Source organism: Haematobia irritans, chromosome 3 (assembly GCF_050003625.1).
Source record: "Haematobia irritans isolate KBUSLIRL chromosome 3, ASM5000362v1, whole genome shotgun sequence".
NCBI classification, from domain to species: Eukaryota; Metazoa; Arthropoda; class Insecta; order Diptera; family Muscidae; genus Haematobia; species Haematobia irritans.
In genome coordinates, this window is record NC_134399.1 from 14,320,203 (window position 1) to 14,337,449 (window position 17,247).

The 17,247-nt window shown below is 29.9% G+C and overlaps 1 protein-coding gene across 2 annotated transcripts in view; it reads right to left on the reverse strand.

Annotated features, from left to right (window-relative positions):
• Positions 1–17,247, reverse strand: part of Elys (AT hook containing transcription factor 1 homolog) — a 37,892-nt gene that overhangs the window by 424 nt on the left and 20,221 nt on the right. Inside the window, exons 3-10 of one of the 2 annotated variants that reach the window (XM_075300057.1) lie at positions 12,997–13,325; positions 12,569–12,935; positions 12,041–12,231; positions 11,860–11,980; positions 8,726–8,944; positions 8,092–8,660; positions 1,668–5,193; positions 52–1,604 (exon numbers count right to left, since the gene is read on the reverse strand). In XM_075300057.1, the coding sequence (XP_075156172.1) occupies positions 52–1,604; positions 1,668–5,193; positions 8,092–8,660; positions 8,726–8,944; positions 11,860–11,980; positions 12,041–12,231; positions 12,569–12,935; positions 12,997–13,325 (6,875 nt within the window). Of the gene's footprint in view, positions 1–51; positions 5,194–8,091; positions 8,661–8,725; positions 8,945–11,859; positions 11,981–12,040; positions 12,232–12,568; positions 12,936–12,996; positions 13,326–17,247 lie in introns of both variants that reach the window. The other variant, XM_075300056.1, reaches the window with a different exon arrangement.

Consider the following 17,247-nt stretch of genomic DNA (forward strand, 5'->3'; position numbering starts at 1 on the left):
AAATTATATATCAACAGTGAGTGAATTCCAGGCGACGGATGAATGGATTACCTTATCTCTAGCTGATTTTCTTGTTATCCTGCGTTTTGTTCCTGTAGCACTGGAGGTATTGCTACGCTTTGAAGAAACCGATTCGGCATCATCACTTTCATGCGATGCATTTGCTGTGGAACGAGGCCGGCCTCTGGTAGAACGTTTGCTATTGGTTGGTGAATCATCTTTACTAAGGTTATCCATGTCTGATGATTGGGTAAGGATATTGGATTTTTCCATCATGGCCAATTGAGTGCGAGTCAAACGTCTTGAAGAAGAGTATGTAGACTCTGATTCTTCAGCAGTCTTGGGAGAACTACGTTTCTTACTTGATTCAGATTCTCCCTCATCTTCGGGTTCGCGATTTTTCTCCTCCGGATTTTCATCTGTACTAACTTTACGTTTGACAGCTTTTTTGCGCGGGGTCTCCGAGGACTCCTTACTTTCACCTTCTTCGGGTACCGATAAAATACTGCGTCCCTTTAATGCACGTGTAGGTGTTAAAATGCCAGTGACTTCCTGTTGTGAACTTACACTGTTGCGTCTGGTCAACTTGGGAGTTAAAGGCAATTCTGCAGCACTGCCAGATAAAGATAACCTACGTGAACGTTTAAGCTGAGTAGTTGGTGGTGGTTGATCATTGCTAACGACAGATGTATCCAATTCACTATCGTTCGAATTTAAACGGCTTCTAAAACGTGTATGGGCTGATGGTGAGTCCAAAGGCGCAGTGGCATCTTCATTTATGGCATCCAGCATTATGGATCGTCGACGAGTTGACACTTTACCAGATGGTGGTGGTACAGAAGTTCCTCTTTTTGTTCTTGTCTCAGTATCGGGATCTTCTGAATCTTTTAGTTTTTCTCGTTTGCTTGGAGTGCCTTCATTCTCAATGGCGGATTCCTCGTCCATTTTGTATTTGGGTTGTAAAGAAGATGCTCTCAAACTACGTCTACGTGATGGAGTAGTACCTGGTGTTGATTCAGATTCTGCTACACTTTGTGGCGGTACAGATATACCACGGGTAGTTCTAAGACGAGGAGATGCTACTACATCGCCCACTTCTATTGGTGGCACTGATGTACCTCTTATACTGCGGCGCGAAGAGGAAGAAGAAGCGGCTTGAGATTTCACTACCGCTATTGATGGAGATTCCACATCGGCAGGAGTAACAGATGTTGCTCTTACACTACGGCGAGTGGATGTCTTCGTTTCGATATCTGCTGGTGGCATTGAAATTCCTCTTGTTGTACGTCTAGGAGATGAAACAACAGCAGACTGTTGCAAATCCAAAGGAGGTACAGAGGTACCTCTTGTACTCCGGCGAGGAGAAGCTACCGCCGAGTCTAAGGTTACAGAAATTCTGCGTGTACGTTTCCCTTTCGATATGGTTTCAGCTACCTTTGCATCCTCCTCTTCATTTACTTTCTCGGAATTTGAGATTTCTTTTTCCTCTGGAACATCCATAGAATCACCGTCTTCTATTCTTAGTGTAATTTGTTCCTCCTCTGTGGTCTCTAGAGTCTTAGAAGTGTCCACAATATCTTCGGAATCACGAATAACTTCAGTAGGTTCCTCCTTTGTGGTTTTAGAAGTTTCCATAATATCTTCGGACTCACGAATAACTTCAGTAGATTCTTCCTCTACCTTGGGTGATTGCATGGAGTCCGAAGATCTATCATCTTTCATTGATTTGAAATCTTCTTTTTCCAACTTAGCACTATCGCTTTCTAGGACTTCTTTATTCTCTGTCGTATTAAGGGGCAATTCCGAATTTTTCTCTTCCAATTCCTTGGCTGTTGAAGCTTGCATTTCTGTGCTGGGGTTAGGGATTGAAATATCCCCGCTTTTTATCTCCGAGATATTGAAGGTGGTTGTTTTAATATTGGCTTCCATGTTTTCCATTTCCTGCTTTCCAATTTCCTTAGAAGTCTTGGTAGTCTTTGTATCAGTTATTGTGGTAGAAACTATTTGCTCACTTTCCTTATTGCTATTGCTGGAACTGGAATCATCCAACAGTTTTACATCTACACTATTGCTTTCATCGGGATAGACCATATTTTGTTCTGTATTTGTAGCTTCTGAAGAATCATCTATTACTTCAACAATATCAGAAATTTGATTTGAATCATCAACCACACCCCTATCGGAAGGATCCATAGATTCGGATTCTTCATTATCAGGGGCTTCATCTTCTTCATCCCCATCCCCATCTTCATCCTCATTATCATCGTCATCATCATCACCCATTTCATCTGCATAACCCTCATATTCTCCAGTATCGAAACTTCTCTCACTGGATATATCGCCATGCTCACCTTTTAGAGCACATTCATTATCACTTTCCCGCAATTCAAAAGGTCGCCCATAATCGTTGTCATCTATGTAGGAAGACGATGATGACAATACAATGCAGTCATCATCATCTGAACTATCCAAAAGATCTCCGATAGCCCTTTTGGGTTTGGCCTCACTTTCATTGCTTGATTCATCATTTTTGTCAATAACATCGGCGACATTTTCTTCTTTCACCTCATCTTCTGTAATCTCCATTGGCTGTTCCTGGTCTTTTTGGAATTCTGATGAGCCAACAGATTTTCCAGATTCATCCTCCTCCTCCTTTTTCTTTAAATCTTCCTTATCCTTGGCAGTAGCCACAATTGACAATGGACTCTTGGAAGTTTCATCTTTCCTTTCAGAAAACTCATTGGCTGTTACCATCAAAGAAGATTTACTTTGCTGTACGGATGTGGAATCCAACACCGAAAAATCGTATGTGCTCATTCCCAAAGTGGTATCCAACATATGTTTCTTTTGCTCCTCTGTAGGTTTTGCCACATGTGCCACCTCACTAGGCATGGCAAATATGTTATTGGAACCCACAGAACTAGTATAATCAAAAGAACCTAATACAGTGGAACACTCTGCCAATTTTTCTGGGGAATTTGATCGCCTTGGGTCTTCAGAGGATTTTTGAGAGATGATATTGGCTTTAGCAGGTTTACTGGGTATGGCAAAGACATTTGACTCATAGGAGCCCTGGACTGTAATACATTGTGATGATTTTTCGGTAGAAGAAGATTTCTTCCCCTCCGATTTTTCCAAGGGAGTTGTTCCAACTTTGGATGAGGAAACTTTGGGTAAAAATTGACTGCCACTGGTTAATGTACTACTTGCTGATATACTTCCAAACCCGCTGGAAGCCTTAGATATGACATGATCAGTTTTTGTAGTAACATGACTCAATTTATCAAAAGCAGTGACATAGGCTGAGGGATTTGTGATATTTTCGCTAGTTTCCAGATTTCCAGAAATACTTGCCAAATGTTTACGACTGAAGATATTTAGAACAAAATTGCTAGAATCATGGGCTGTATCATATTCCTCTTTGCTGGGCTCCATAGAAGATTCACCCTTAGAAAGATTTTTGGTGGCTTCAGTTTTCTTTTCCCTGGATTCTTCTGGCTCTACAGCTAATGAGTCCGGCTTTTCAATTTCTTTTTCAGCAGATTTCCTAATTTCCAATTCTTTTTCAATTTCTGTTGAAAGTCTTGTGATTGGTCTTCTTGGCTTGGGACCACTAGTATAACTACATCTGCTTAACGTTGAAGTATCCAATTTGGAATTATTATGCGAGGACAAAGGTGAGTAAAAGTTCTCCTCTGAGGCATTACTGGAACTAACAGAACTCTTATTGGAATCTATTGACACGGAGCGAGTAACTTTATTGGATGTTATAAGCCCATTATCTGGTTTTGATGATTCACACTCTTTATCCACAACCATTTCCTCGACTTCATCCTCTTCGTTTTCCTTTTCTTTTTCCACCATAGAGTCATTTAAATCGATTGAAGGTAGTCTAAAACGTAAATACTTTTCTTCCTCTGGAGCTCCTGGCACCGCTCCTTCCACCAAGGTGTTAGATTTCAAAATTCCATGAATTTCTGTAGGTGAATCACGCTGATGATCCTCTTGATTCTTTTGGAAGTGTTTGATTTTCAGAGGTCTGGTTAATATATCCATGGATTTCAATGACTCTTGTTGCTGTTGCTCCTGCTCCTCCCTATTGGATTCAGAAGGCTTCTCACTGAATTTGAAATCACTGGCCGATAATTGTAAGGACTTGGGTTTATTCAGTTTCATAAATTGTGTCAAGTCATCCACTATTTCCTGACCTATTAAACGTCTCTTTTTCTTGGGATTCATTTGATTTTCCAACTTCTGTTTTTCCAATTGATCCTCATCATTTAGCAGCAATTCGCTTTCGACTAGATTACGTTTCTCCCGGACTTTATATGCTTGGGGATAGGAAACGTTTTTCTTGTCCAAAAAATCAAAATAGTTTGTTTCATTTTGTGGTCTTCTCAGAAATGGAGCATTATTTGAGCTCAACAAATGTTTGGCTCCGTTTCTTCTTTGCTCCTCTTCCATCTCTCCCCAATAGTATGTGGCAAAATGAGCACTTAAAGCTGAACTATGATATATACCGCCTAGCAAGCTATTAGCATTTTGCTTTATCAATTGACAACTCAGAGGCACAGGAGATTTATTGTCCACATCCTTTTTCTTTATTTTATTCTTAATACGAAAATAGACATCCGTTAGACCTTGGGTAACTGGAGTCATGGTGGTATTAAAGGCCGATAATACCATATTGGGTGTTTCCATATGTGCTGCACCCATATTGTGGTGATTTAGAGAGTTTCTTATAGATTTCGGTTTGGCCGACAACTCATCCATATAGGACACAGCTTCAATGTATTTCGACTTTTGTAATAGATAAACAAAATGCAAACTTTCCGCTCCTGGGGCCTTACTACGTTTTAATATATTCTGCAGAATTATACCCTCATTCTCGCTAAGAGCCAAATCTCTTATAATACCGAATTGGCCATTGCATAAACAGCAGGTGAAAAATATTTCCAATAAATGTTCATCATTTTTGGAACGTACAAAATGAAATGCTTCCGATATTAATTGATTGGCTAGTAGGGTTTTTAATTTAAGCATTGGCGAGATTAATGAAGGCTGTGATTCCAGTATGCGTAAAGCCAAGTTGGCAGAATTTTGGGTGAGTAAAGATTCAATCAATAATTCCACTAGCCATTGGGGATAAGATTGCATTTTATTAAAAGGCGAAATGAATTCCTCTACAGCAGGCTAAATAAACAAAAATTACAATGACAAGAGATAAATGGATATTTGGTGTTGAACAGTTAAAAGTAGAAATTAGTAAGAACATCAAAAAAGTAAATTTCTTTGGAAAAGTCGTAAAGTCAAGTTTTCTAAATCTTAAACAAAACGAAAAGTCGAATTGTATAACCCATCGACTAAGGGTATGGTCACACTGGTCAAATATTTGACTGACATGAAAAAAGAATTTATCACTGCACTCAAACCAGCGAACATTTTTACCTCATATTGGATAAATAACATAACGATACGAATGTTTTCTGAAATCAGTTCTCAGATATTTCGAAAATGCTCCTGGAAAAATGTTTGACACTCATTTCGGTGAAATATTTGCCTAGTGTGACCATACCCTAAGGCTTTTATTGCTTACGTGTTGTACACTTAAAAGTAAAAGTTAGTATGTTAATATTTTCATTTTTCTATAGAAATAAAATTTGGACAAAATTTTCTATAGAAATAAAATTTTGAAAAAATTTTCTATAGAAATAAAATTTTGACAAAATTTTCTATAGAAATAAATTTTTGACAAAATTTTCTATAGAAATAAATTTTGACAAAATTTTCTATAGAAATAAAATTTTGTCAAAATTTTCTATAGAAATAAAAATTTGTCAAAATTTTCTATAGAAATAAAATTTATGACAAAAATTTTGACAAAATTTTCTTTGGAAATAGAATTTTTACAAAATGTTCTATAGAAATAAAATTTTGACAAAATTTTCTATAGAAATAAAATGTTTGCAAAATTTTCTATAGAAATAAAAATTTGACAAAATTTTCTATAGAAATAAATTTTTTTACAAAATTTTTTATAGAAGAAAAATTTTTGACAAAATTTTCTATAGAAATAAAATTTTGACAAAATTTTCTATAGAAATAAAATTTTGACAAAATTTTCTATAGAAATAAAATTTTGACAAAATTTTTCTATAGAAATAAAATTTTTGCGAAATTTTCTATAGAAATAAGATTTTGCGAAAATTTTCTATAGAAATAAAATTTCGCAAAAAAATCTCTATAGAAATAAAATTTAGCAAACATTTTATATAGAAATAAAATTTTGCACAAAATTTCTATAGAAATAAAATTTTATCTAATTATACAATTATTTTTCGAGCTTTATGGACAGATATAGATTAAGGAACATGGTTAATAGAGCCATTGAAAAGAAAATTGAGTTATCTCTCCCAGCCAGATCTATACTAAAGGCTGTGGAAAGGTTCATTCGCCCGAACCGAAACATGTACAGTCCAGGCGTGTATAGATTGGTATCTGGCGTTTTCTTTTCAATGGTTCTATTAACCATGTTCCTTAATCTATATCTGTGCATAAAGCTCGAAAAATAATTGTATAATTAGATATAATGCATTTGGACGTCAATTGCCTGTTTCGGTATCAGGCTAACATGTAATATAAGAAATAAAATTTTGCAAAAATTTACTATAGAAATGAAATTTATCAAATTTTTTTTATAGAAATAAATTTTTGATAAAATTTTCAATAGAAATAAAATTATTGCAACAAAATTCTCTATATAGAATTAATTTTTTTGCAAAAAAAATCTATGGAAATACATTTTTTACAACATTTTCTATGAAAACAAAATTTTTGACAAAATTTTCTATAGAAATAAAATTTTGAAAAAATTTTCTATAGAAATAAAATTTTGACAAAATTTTCTATTGAAATAAAATTTCTATAGAAATACAATTTTGCAAAAATTTTCCATAGAAATAAAATTTCGCAAAAAATTTCTATAGAAATAAAATTTTGTAAAAATTTACTATAGGAATGAAATTTATCAACATTTTTTATAGAAATAAATTTTTGACAATATTTTCTATAGGAATAAAATTTTTGCAAAAAATTTCTATATAGAATTAAAATTTTTGCAAAAAAAATCTATGGAAATAAATTTTTGACAGAATTTTCTATAAAAATAAAAAAAAAAAACATTTAATAAAATTTTCTATAGAAATAAACTTTTGACAAAATTGTCTATAGAAATAAAATTTTTGACAAAATTTTCTATAGAGAAAAATGTTTGACAAAACTTTCTATAGAAATTACATTTGCAAAAATTTTCTATAGAAATAAAATTTTGACAAAATTTCTATAGAAATAAAATTTTTGGCAAAATTTTCTATAGAAATACAATTTTTAAGAAAATTTTCTATAGAAATACAATTTTGCAAAAATTTTCTATAGAAATAAAATTCCGCAAAAAATTTCTATAGAAATAAAATTTAGCAAAAATTTTATATAGAAATAAAATTTTGCAAAAATTTTCTATAGAAATAAAATTTTGTAAAAATTTACTATAGATAAATTTCACTAAATTTATCAAAATTTTTTATAGAAATAAAATTTTGACAAAATATTCAATAAAAATAAAATTTTGCATCAATTTTCTATAGAAATAAAATTTGAGAAAATTTTCTATAGAAATAACATTTTTGAGAAAATTGTCTACAGAAATAATATTTTTAGAAAATTTGCTATAGAAATAAAATTTTTGCAAAAATTTTCTATTGAATTTAGATTTTCTAAAAAATTTACATCAATATATAAAAATTCGCGACATCAAAAGCCGACTTTTATTTCCATTTAATTTAAGCAATTGAAAACCTTTAAACGACCGGTTTAGCGAACTACAATGAACTTCTCTTTCAATAATCGAACAATTTTGAAAATCGAAAAATTCATAAAATGACTTTAATATAAATTTTCAATTTCTATTAAAGGCCATCAAATAAGCCCCCACAAATATTACTTCAATATATCGCTATGAATATATTTAGATTTTAATATTTTTCATTACTTTATAATAAGAACATAAGACAATATAAATAATCTATAACTTACCAAAAATTGATCATGATCTAGATTCCAAAAAGATTGCACTGTTTTTATCAAAGCTGCTGAAAGTTTAAACACACTAGGGAATTTTATGAAATTTGCCACAACACCCTTATAGGCCTCCTCATCAATGGCCATATTCATATCCAAAAAGAAATACAACAATATGGCATATTTATTTTCATAATCCAATTCGGGTACCAACATCACACGAAGCATGGCCTCTATTGAAGTGGGCGGATACAAACCATCGCCATCATTTTCAAGCCAAAATTCTCTTAAAGCATTACCCTTACAGGTATGATCAATGAAGGCATCAATGTATAACAAACGACAACTACCCGTTTTGGATGAAATAAAATTTTCATTAATTTTCGAAAAGTAAGAACGTTTTTTCTTATAGAAATCCTTGAGTTCATTATAGGGATAAGGTACCAAATCATGTTGGCTATTTACTTGACTACTGAATGGCGATGCTTCAGGTAACAGGCCTATATTCAATAGCCATAAAAGTAATTCTTGATAATTGGTAGCCATACGTAATGTATTGTAATTATTCTCTAGACTGGAAAAAACTAGGCATAAAAAGAAATAGGAAATTAATAATACATCATAAATACGTAGTTATAATATGACCCACCTTTTTCTGGTATTTGTTTTCGAGCGATTGTTAAGGTATCTGCCAATATATCTTGAAGAAGCTTTAGTTGTCGTGTTATAAAACACAATTCTTTCTGTTCCCTGTGATCCAAAGGATAGCCACCAAATTCAAATAAACCTTTGCATAAATCATTGCATCTGGCCTTAATATCAGTTGCTCTCTTCCATATCCAATCGGTCAATGTTGATAACGAAAGACCTATTGTAGATATTGTAATTTTTTAAAAATATTATAAAAATTAATTTTACAATAAAAATGAGGTCAATGAGCTTAAAATAGAATATGGCGACACACATTGCGCTAAGAGAAAAGTTCAGCACCTGTGGTATCACAATGAGCTGAATAATCACCCTTATTGCTGAAGTCGCCATCGCTCTCGTCGTCGCTTTTTGTCGTCTGTCGCTTTTAAGTCGTCTCGTCATTCATTTGGTATTCCTGTGAAGTGGCGACGGCGAGACAACGATTACTTTTTGTACCAATTACAGTACTCGGTAATAAAATGCCGATATCACTAGAAAACAATCAGCTGATGTACAAAAAAATTAATTTTAATTTTTTCGGTTTAAAATATTTTTATTTCTGACGCAATTCTGTGTCGCCAAATCAAGAAAAACTATTTAATTTGACGCGGGAAAAAATGTGGATATATATTCAAGGACAGTAAAAGCTTCAAAAACTATAAAAATGGCGACGACGCTGAGATCAATGGCACAAGGATCATCGTGAAAGTAAACAATCAGCTGATGTGCAAAACTGAATTTTAATTATTTGCTTTTAAAAATAATAAATGATAAATTTGACTCGGGAAATGATTTACATTATCTAAGTTTGGTACTAAATAAAATACATTGGCCTTGAAGGGTTTTTCTATTAAAAATAAATGGAAAAATCAACACGTTTACTTTAGTTGTGCAGTTTTTTTTGTTCCGGAAATTCAGTTTTCTTTTCTACGATGTGAATGCGATGACCATAACTACTATATATACAGATCAATTTGGTATAAACAGCGCATTTTTATATCAATAGATTTGTGATCGTGGTCAGCTCAGAACATGAGTTCCTCAAAGAGTGGAAGCTGGAATAAATACTTGAAGAGTATAGATCTTTTTAATAATAGTTACACCTTTTCTACCATTTGTTACAATTTTTCTCTAAAGTTCAAAGGCATTAAACTATAAACCATTTGTTCCAACCGGGTTTAAATCGTTGGAGTCAGTCTAGCTCATCTAATGGCTGATCTCTAGTTCCTTTTATTCTCTTTTTTTTTTAATTGTTGAAGATTAGTCACTTTACCTCTTACCAATTTCCATTTATTAAATTTATTTTTGAATTATTCGATTAATAAAGTCTAAAAAACTTCTTCAAAAATTAATCACTAAACTCGTCGCTGGTAAATTTAACGGCGACAAAAAGCGACGATATTGGCGACAAAAAGCGACACCAGGAATACCGATTTTCGTCGATAGCAGAATATATCGACGAACGGAATACCAATTAGTGGCGACTGACGAAAAGCGACAAAACGCAACGGCGAGGGCGACTTCAGGAATAAGGGTGAATATAATTGAGCCTAAAATATCCAGTTGCCACTATACCTAAATGGACGGATATTTCAGGTTCACTTCTCTCATATCACTGGGTGCTGCCCAAAAAGACGCAGACTCGTTAGCGTGAACCAATTTGAAAACATAACTCCGGAATTAACATTTGAAGTAGATTTTTAAATTTTTTGAACTTTAGAATGGTGGAGAGCATCATTTAGAATGCTGACATCTTGCAATATTTTTTTCTCCAATTTAGAGGTACTTCACAATTTTTTTATAGAAATAAAATTTTGACAACATTTTTTATTAGAAATAAATTTTTGACAAAATTTTCTATAGAAATAAAATTTTGACAAAATTTTCTATAGAAATAATATTTTGATAAAATTTTCTATAGAAACAAAATTTTGACAAAATTCTCTACAAAAATAAAATTTTGACAAAATTTTGTATAGAAATAAAATTTTGACAAAATTTTCTATAGAAATAAAATTTTGCAAAAATTTTTTATAGAAATAAAATTTTGACAAAATTTTCTATAGAAATAAAATTTTGACAAAATTTTCTATAGAAATAAAATATTGATAAAATCTTCTATAGGAATAGACAATTTTGTCAAAATTTTCTATAAAAATATTATTTTGACAAAATTTTCATAGAAATAATATTTTGACAAAATTTTCTATAGAAATAAAATTTTGACAAAATTTTCTATAGAAACAAAATTTTGACAAAATTCTCTACAAAAATAAAATTTTGACAAAATTTTCTATAGAAATAAAATTTTGACAAAATTTTCCATAGAAATAAAATTTTTACAAAAATTTTTATAGAAATAAAATTTTGACAAAATTTTCTATAGAAATAAAATTTTGACAAAATTTTCTATAGAAATAAAATATTGACAAAATTTTCTATAGAAATAGACAATTTTGTAAAAATTTTCTATAGAAATAAAATTTTGACAAATAAAACTTTGACAAAATTTTCTATAAAAATAAAATTTTATTCGTTTTGTTTTGTTATTGTTGGTTTTTTCTTTAATCATTGTTTTTTTTTATTTCAGCTTAAAACTATGCATTGACTAAACTACAAGTGTAGCTTAACCAACAGAGGAAAAGAATGTTTGTCAAATTTATTTGGGCAAAGCCCTATAGACTGCAAGATGGTTGGATTGACAACATTTTCTATAGAAATAAAATTTTGACATAATTTTCTAAAGAAATAAAATTTTGCAAACATTTTCTATAGAAATAAAATTTTGCGAAAATTTTCTATAGAAATAAAATTTTGACAAAATTTTCTATAGAAATAAAATTTTGACAAAATTTTCTATATAATTAAAATTTTAACAACATAAGATATTTTTGTTGTGTAGTTTTTTGGTAAAATTTTCTCCAAATTGTGTAGATTATATTTGGCTCGAGTGGCAACCGTGATCCCTTGGCCTGCAAACTAAATATATTTTTTTAATTGTGAAATTTCAACCCAACCCATCCATCGGCATCTTTCTTTTTTGTTTTGCAGAAATTCTTTGATTAAACGAATGCCAAAATTAAGATCCCTTACCCGTTGAAACTGCAAAATCTCCCATAAAGCTACCATCAATCCAAGATTTGGCACAATCTTTCAATAAGCTCACACAATTATTCTCCAATGCTGTGGAAAGCATTATTTCATATTTTGCTTGCTGAAATATATAGAAAATCAAATTTAAATGAATTTTAAGGCACATGGAAAAATTGTCTACCTTGGAAAATGTGGAATTCAAATTCATTTCGGTAAATTGTGGTAAAAGGCGGGTACGTAGAATTTCATTGAAACAATCATTAGGTTCCAGAAATATTGAAGCATTACTGACTCTCAAGAGATTTATTAATCTATTTTGTGCTCCTTCCCAACAATAGCGTCTTGAGCCCTCTGTATGTAATAGGGAACATTCTGAAAAAAAAAAAATAAAATTATATAAATAGTTTCCAAATACCCTTATTCACATTAAGCTCGAAATTTATTAAAAGTGGATTTGAAATCACTTTTTTTAAAGGCAAATAGCAATTGAAATCCAGTTAAAGCAGATTTTGGAAGTCTAATGCGAATGAGGTATAACGGTACGATCACACTGGCCAAATATTTGACAGAAATTAAAAAAGTAAAAAATTTTTAAACTCATATTGGATATTTAACTGCATTTTTCCAAATTTGTATATTTCGAGATCAAATATTTGCCTAGTGTGGTTATACTCTAAGAAATTTTATTCGTTATTGACCACAAACTTACCAAAACTCAAAGAGTTGGGATAGAAATGCTCCTCAAATCTTTGCATGGAATTGAAATGTGTTATACTCTGGGAATGAATATAAGTATGTAGGCCATTACACTCGCCATTGAGTATATAACCCGCCAGATAACTAGGCTGTTGTCCATATTCCAAGGCAAAGGGCATTTCCTCTTTATACCATTGATTCAAATCAAATATCAATAATTTATTTTTCTCTTCCAGCACCGAATACCATGATATAAAACACAAACAATTGGAATCATCTTCACCATTGCAACATAGTGAGGAAATAGCTTGGCAAGCTAAAGCTTCACTTTTTGTTGCTTCCAAAGGCAATTGCAAACGAACATTACTTGCTAAAAAGGTCTAAAGGGTAAAGGAAGACAACAAAGTATTAATAAATTCAATTATTTGAAATTATACCTACCTCAAAATAATGTTGTCCATCATCTTCATTGATTTGCTCCTCCATTACACGTTTCTCATACATTAAATTGTGCAGTATTGCATGTAGATTTTCACCATTTTCATGAAGGGCCCACAAATACAGACATGGCCTTGGATCATCTGGTGGTTCAAGGTAATCGATTTTAACCAATGGTGACATAGCTATTTCTGGGGTTGGTCGAGCTATATAAAATATTTGTAATTCTGTCAAATCGTACAATGCTAAACGGCCATCTTCTAAACCCACGGCCAAGCCCATTATTAAATCGATAGATTGCAGGCATTGTATGGAACAAGGACTTTCGATAACTAAAAATATATAATTCAAATTTTAAGATAATAAAAATAAAAATGGCTATTAATACAGAAAAAATACGTCTAATCAAAAGTTGAAAGATAAGGCTAATCTAAAAGAAATGTACGTTTTTATTATTATTGTTTGGAAAAATTCGACGATTCGCGAAATAGCTTGCAATTTTAGCTACACTGACAAAGGTACATATATGCTATGAAACCATGTGTGTCATTCATATTAAATTAAAGTGAAAAAAATTAAATTGATTTGACTAAGCACTATAAAGCCATATAAATTGTTTATATAAAGACTAAATCATTCATAACGGGTTTTTTATTTATTTTTTGCTTTATTTTAGTAGTTAGGTTAGGTTAGGTGGCAGCGAAGTATCAGGCTCACTTAGACTATTCAGTCCAGTGTGATACCATATTGGTGAACTTCTCTCTTATCACTGAGTGCTGCCCGATTCGATGTTAAGCTCAATGACAAGGGACCTCCTTTTTATAGCCGAGTCCGAACGGCGTTCCACATTGCAGTGAAACCACTTAAAGAAACTTTGAAACCCTCAGAAATGTCACCAGCATTACTGAGGTGGGATAATCCATCGCTGAAAAACTTTTTGGTGTTCGGTCGAAGCAGGAATCGAACCCACGACCTTGTGGGCTCCCTGTTTATTTTAACAGTTGGTTTTTTCTTTTTTTGCCTTAATTTTCATTTTTGAGTTGGCGTCTTAATCAAAACATTGTTTTTTATACAATTATTTATGTTCTACATTTAAAATTTCAAGCAAATCGGAAAAAATCGAGACTTTCATGGACCACTTGAGCCACAAATAATCTACCAAAAAACTACCAAACAAAAAAATCTTTAAAAAATTTTGTCAAAATTTTGTTTCTATAGAAAATGTTGTCAAAATATTATTTTTATAGAAAATTTTATTAAAATTTTTTTCTAAAGAAAATTTTGTCAAAATTTTGTTTCTATAGAAAATTTCGTCAAAATTTTATTTCTATAGAAAATTTTGTCAAAATTTTATTTCTATAGAAAATTTTATCACAATTTTATTTCTATACAAAATTTTTTACAATATTTCTTTAGATAGAAAATTTTGTAAAAATTTTATTTCTATAGAAAATTTTGTACAAAATTTTATTTCAATAGAAAATTTTGTCAAAATTTTATTTCTATAGAAAATTTTGTCAAAATTTTATTTCTATAGAAAATTTTGTCAAAATTTTATTTCTATAGAAAATTTTGTCAAAATTTTATTTCTATTATTATTTATTTATTTTGTCAAAATTTTATTTTATAGAAAATTTTGTCAAAATTTTATTTCTATAGAAAATTTTCACAAAATTCTATTTCTATAGAAAATTTTCAAAAAATTTTATTTCTATAGAAAATTTTCACAAAATTTTATTTCTATAGAAAATTTTCACAAAATTTTATTTCTATAGAAATTTTTCACAAAATTTTATTTCTATAGAAATTTTTCACAAAATTTTATTTCTATAGAAAATTTTGTCCAAATTTTATTTCTATAGAAAATTTTGTCAAAATTTTATTTCTATAGAAAATTTTCACAAAATTTTATTTCTATAGAAAATTTTTTCAAAATTTTATTTCTATGGAAAATTTTGTCAAAATTTTATTTCTATGGAAAATTTTGTCAAAATTTTATTTCTATAGAAAATTTTGTCAAAATTTTATTTCTATAGAAATTTTTGTCAAAATTTTATTTCCATAGAAAATTTTGTCAAAATTTTATTTCTATAGAAAATTTTGTCAAAATTTTATTTCTATAGAAAATTTTGTCAAAATTTTATATCTATAGAAAATTTTGTCAAAGTTTTATTTCTATAGAAAATTTTGTCAAAATTTTATTTCTATAGAAAATTTTTTCAAAATTTTATTTCTATAGAAAATTTTGTCAAAATTTTATATCTACACACAAACAAATTTCACGAAAATTTTTCCAATTAAAATTTTAATTGAGTTTTAAAAAATATTCAATTAAAAATTTAATTGATTCAACAAATTTTTTAATTGAAACAAAAATCAATCATAAAAATAATAGTATCAATTAATTTTTTAATTGGATCAATTAACTTTTTAATTGACCTTCAATTAATTTTTTAATTGATACTATCATTTCTGTGATTGAAGACATTTCAATTAAAAATTAATTGGATCAATTAATTTCGTGATTGAATCAGAAAAAAATTTTTTTGTGTGTATAGAAAATTTTGTCAAAATTTTATTTCTATAGAAAATTTTGTCAAAATTTTATTTCTATAGAAAATTTTGTCAAAATTTTATTTCTATAGAAAATTTTGTCAAAATTTTATTTCTATAGAAAACTTTGTCAAAATTTTATTTCTATAGAAAATTTTTATTTCTATAGAAAAATATTGGTGTCAAGGTACTCAAGATATAAAATCGGAAAATCGGTTTATGTGGGAGCTACATCAAAACCTGACCAATCTTCGAACTTAACCTGCATGCATAAATTTTAGCATCATTATTGAAAGTTGTAGCGACCGAATTAAAATTCCATGCAAATCGAAGAACTCCAATTTTTGAAGTTTGGGAGAATTTCTCTTTGCCCACAATATAAAATATCAAATTTTTATACCAAAACCAAATATTTTAAAATTCAAGCATCCTATTTAAAACATATAATTTTTTTTTTAATTTTAAGTATACATAAAAGCAGCACGTAACGTAAGTAAAACAAAATTGGTATAAAAAAATCAAAATATTAAAAAAAAATAATTCAATTAAATTAATTAAATAAAAAATTAAATTAAATTAAATTAAATTACTGTATTACTAAATAAGAATATAATACTGTTTTCATATAAATCCACAATATCTATATGTATAAGGTTTAAACAAAAATTTATATGCATAAAACCATACATTTTCTATATTTAAAAAAAAATAATATTGAAAAATTATTAATAGATTTTTAGAATAAAAATCTAAATTGTATTTATTTTATTTTATTTTATTCGGAAAACATTTTTGCTGAAATATGAATACTGTACTCTCAATTGCCTTCAATAAAATGTATTAAGAACCAACATAACATACATGTGGGTTTTGTATGTATACTCATTTAATTTAATATCGTCATATAAAAACGTAGGCGAGTTGGTATCCCTGCCATTCTACATTTCCAGTTTTTAGAACATCGGCCATTAACTTTCAGCTATTGTAAAACCAAATGTAGATATATATACACACACACACACGAACGCATTGATTATACCATAAAGGGGGTAACCCTGCCATTCTACATTTCAAGTTTTTAGTACAACAAATAAAAATGAGGGAGCGCCAGAAGCCAATGTATGCCTAATGAAGTTCCACGAATGTTACGATGGCACAAGAAAAAGAGGGTTGCTACCTAGCGATCTCAAAAACATGGCATTGCCGAAAGAGGTTATTGAAATATTGGACATTCAAACTTGAGATTGCGATAGTTGTAGAACTAACAAGTATTTTGTAAGATGATGTATATTTATTTATTATTAAATTTTTAAATACAGCCTCATTGGTAGAGATTTTTTGTTTGAAGAGGAAATTCGGTTCGTCTATTTTAGTAGATTTATCGGTTAATTTGACTTTGATATTTTAATAGACCCACATTAGTAGACCCAATTTAAATCTTTGAAATTACAACCTGTTGTTTTTAACCTATAATTCCAATATTGATATTGGGAATAGGGTGTTATTTTAGATACTAAGGTTTTCTATTTTAGATACTAAGGTTAAGACTTTAATTGGAAAAATTTTCGTGAAATTTTTTTCTCTGTGTTTAATAACAATAGATTAAAAAAATTCTGATTCAATCACGAAACTAATCAATCCAATTAATTTTTTAATTGAAATATCTTCAATTACAGAAATGATAGTATCAACTAAAAAATT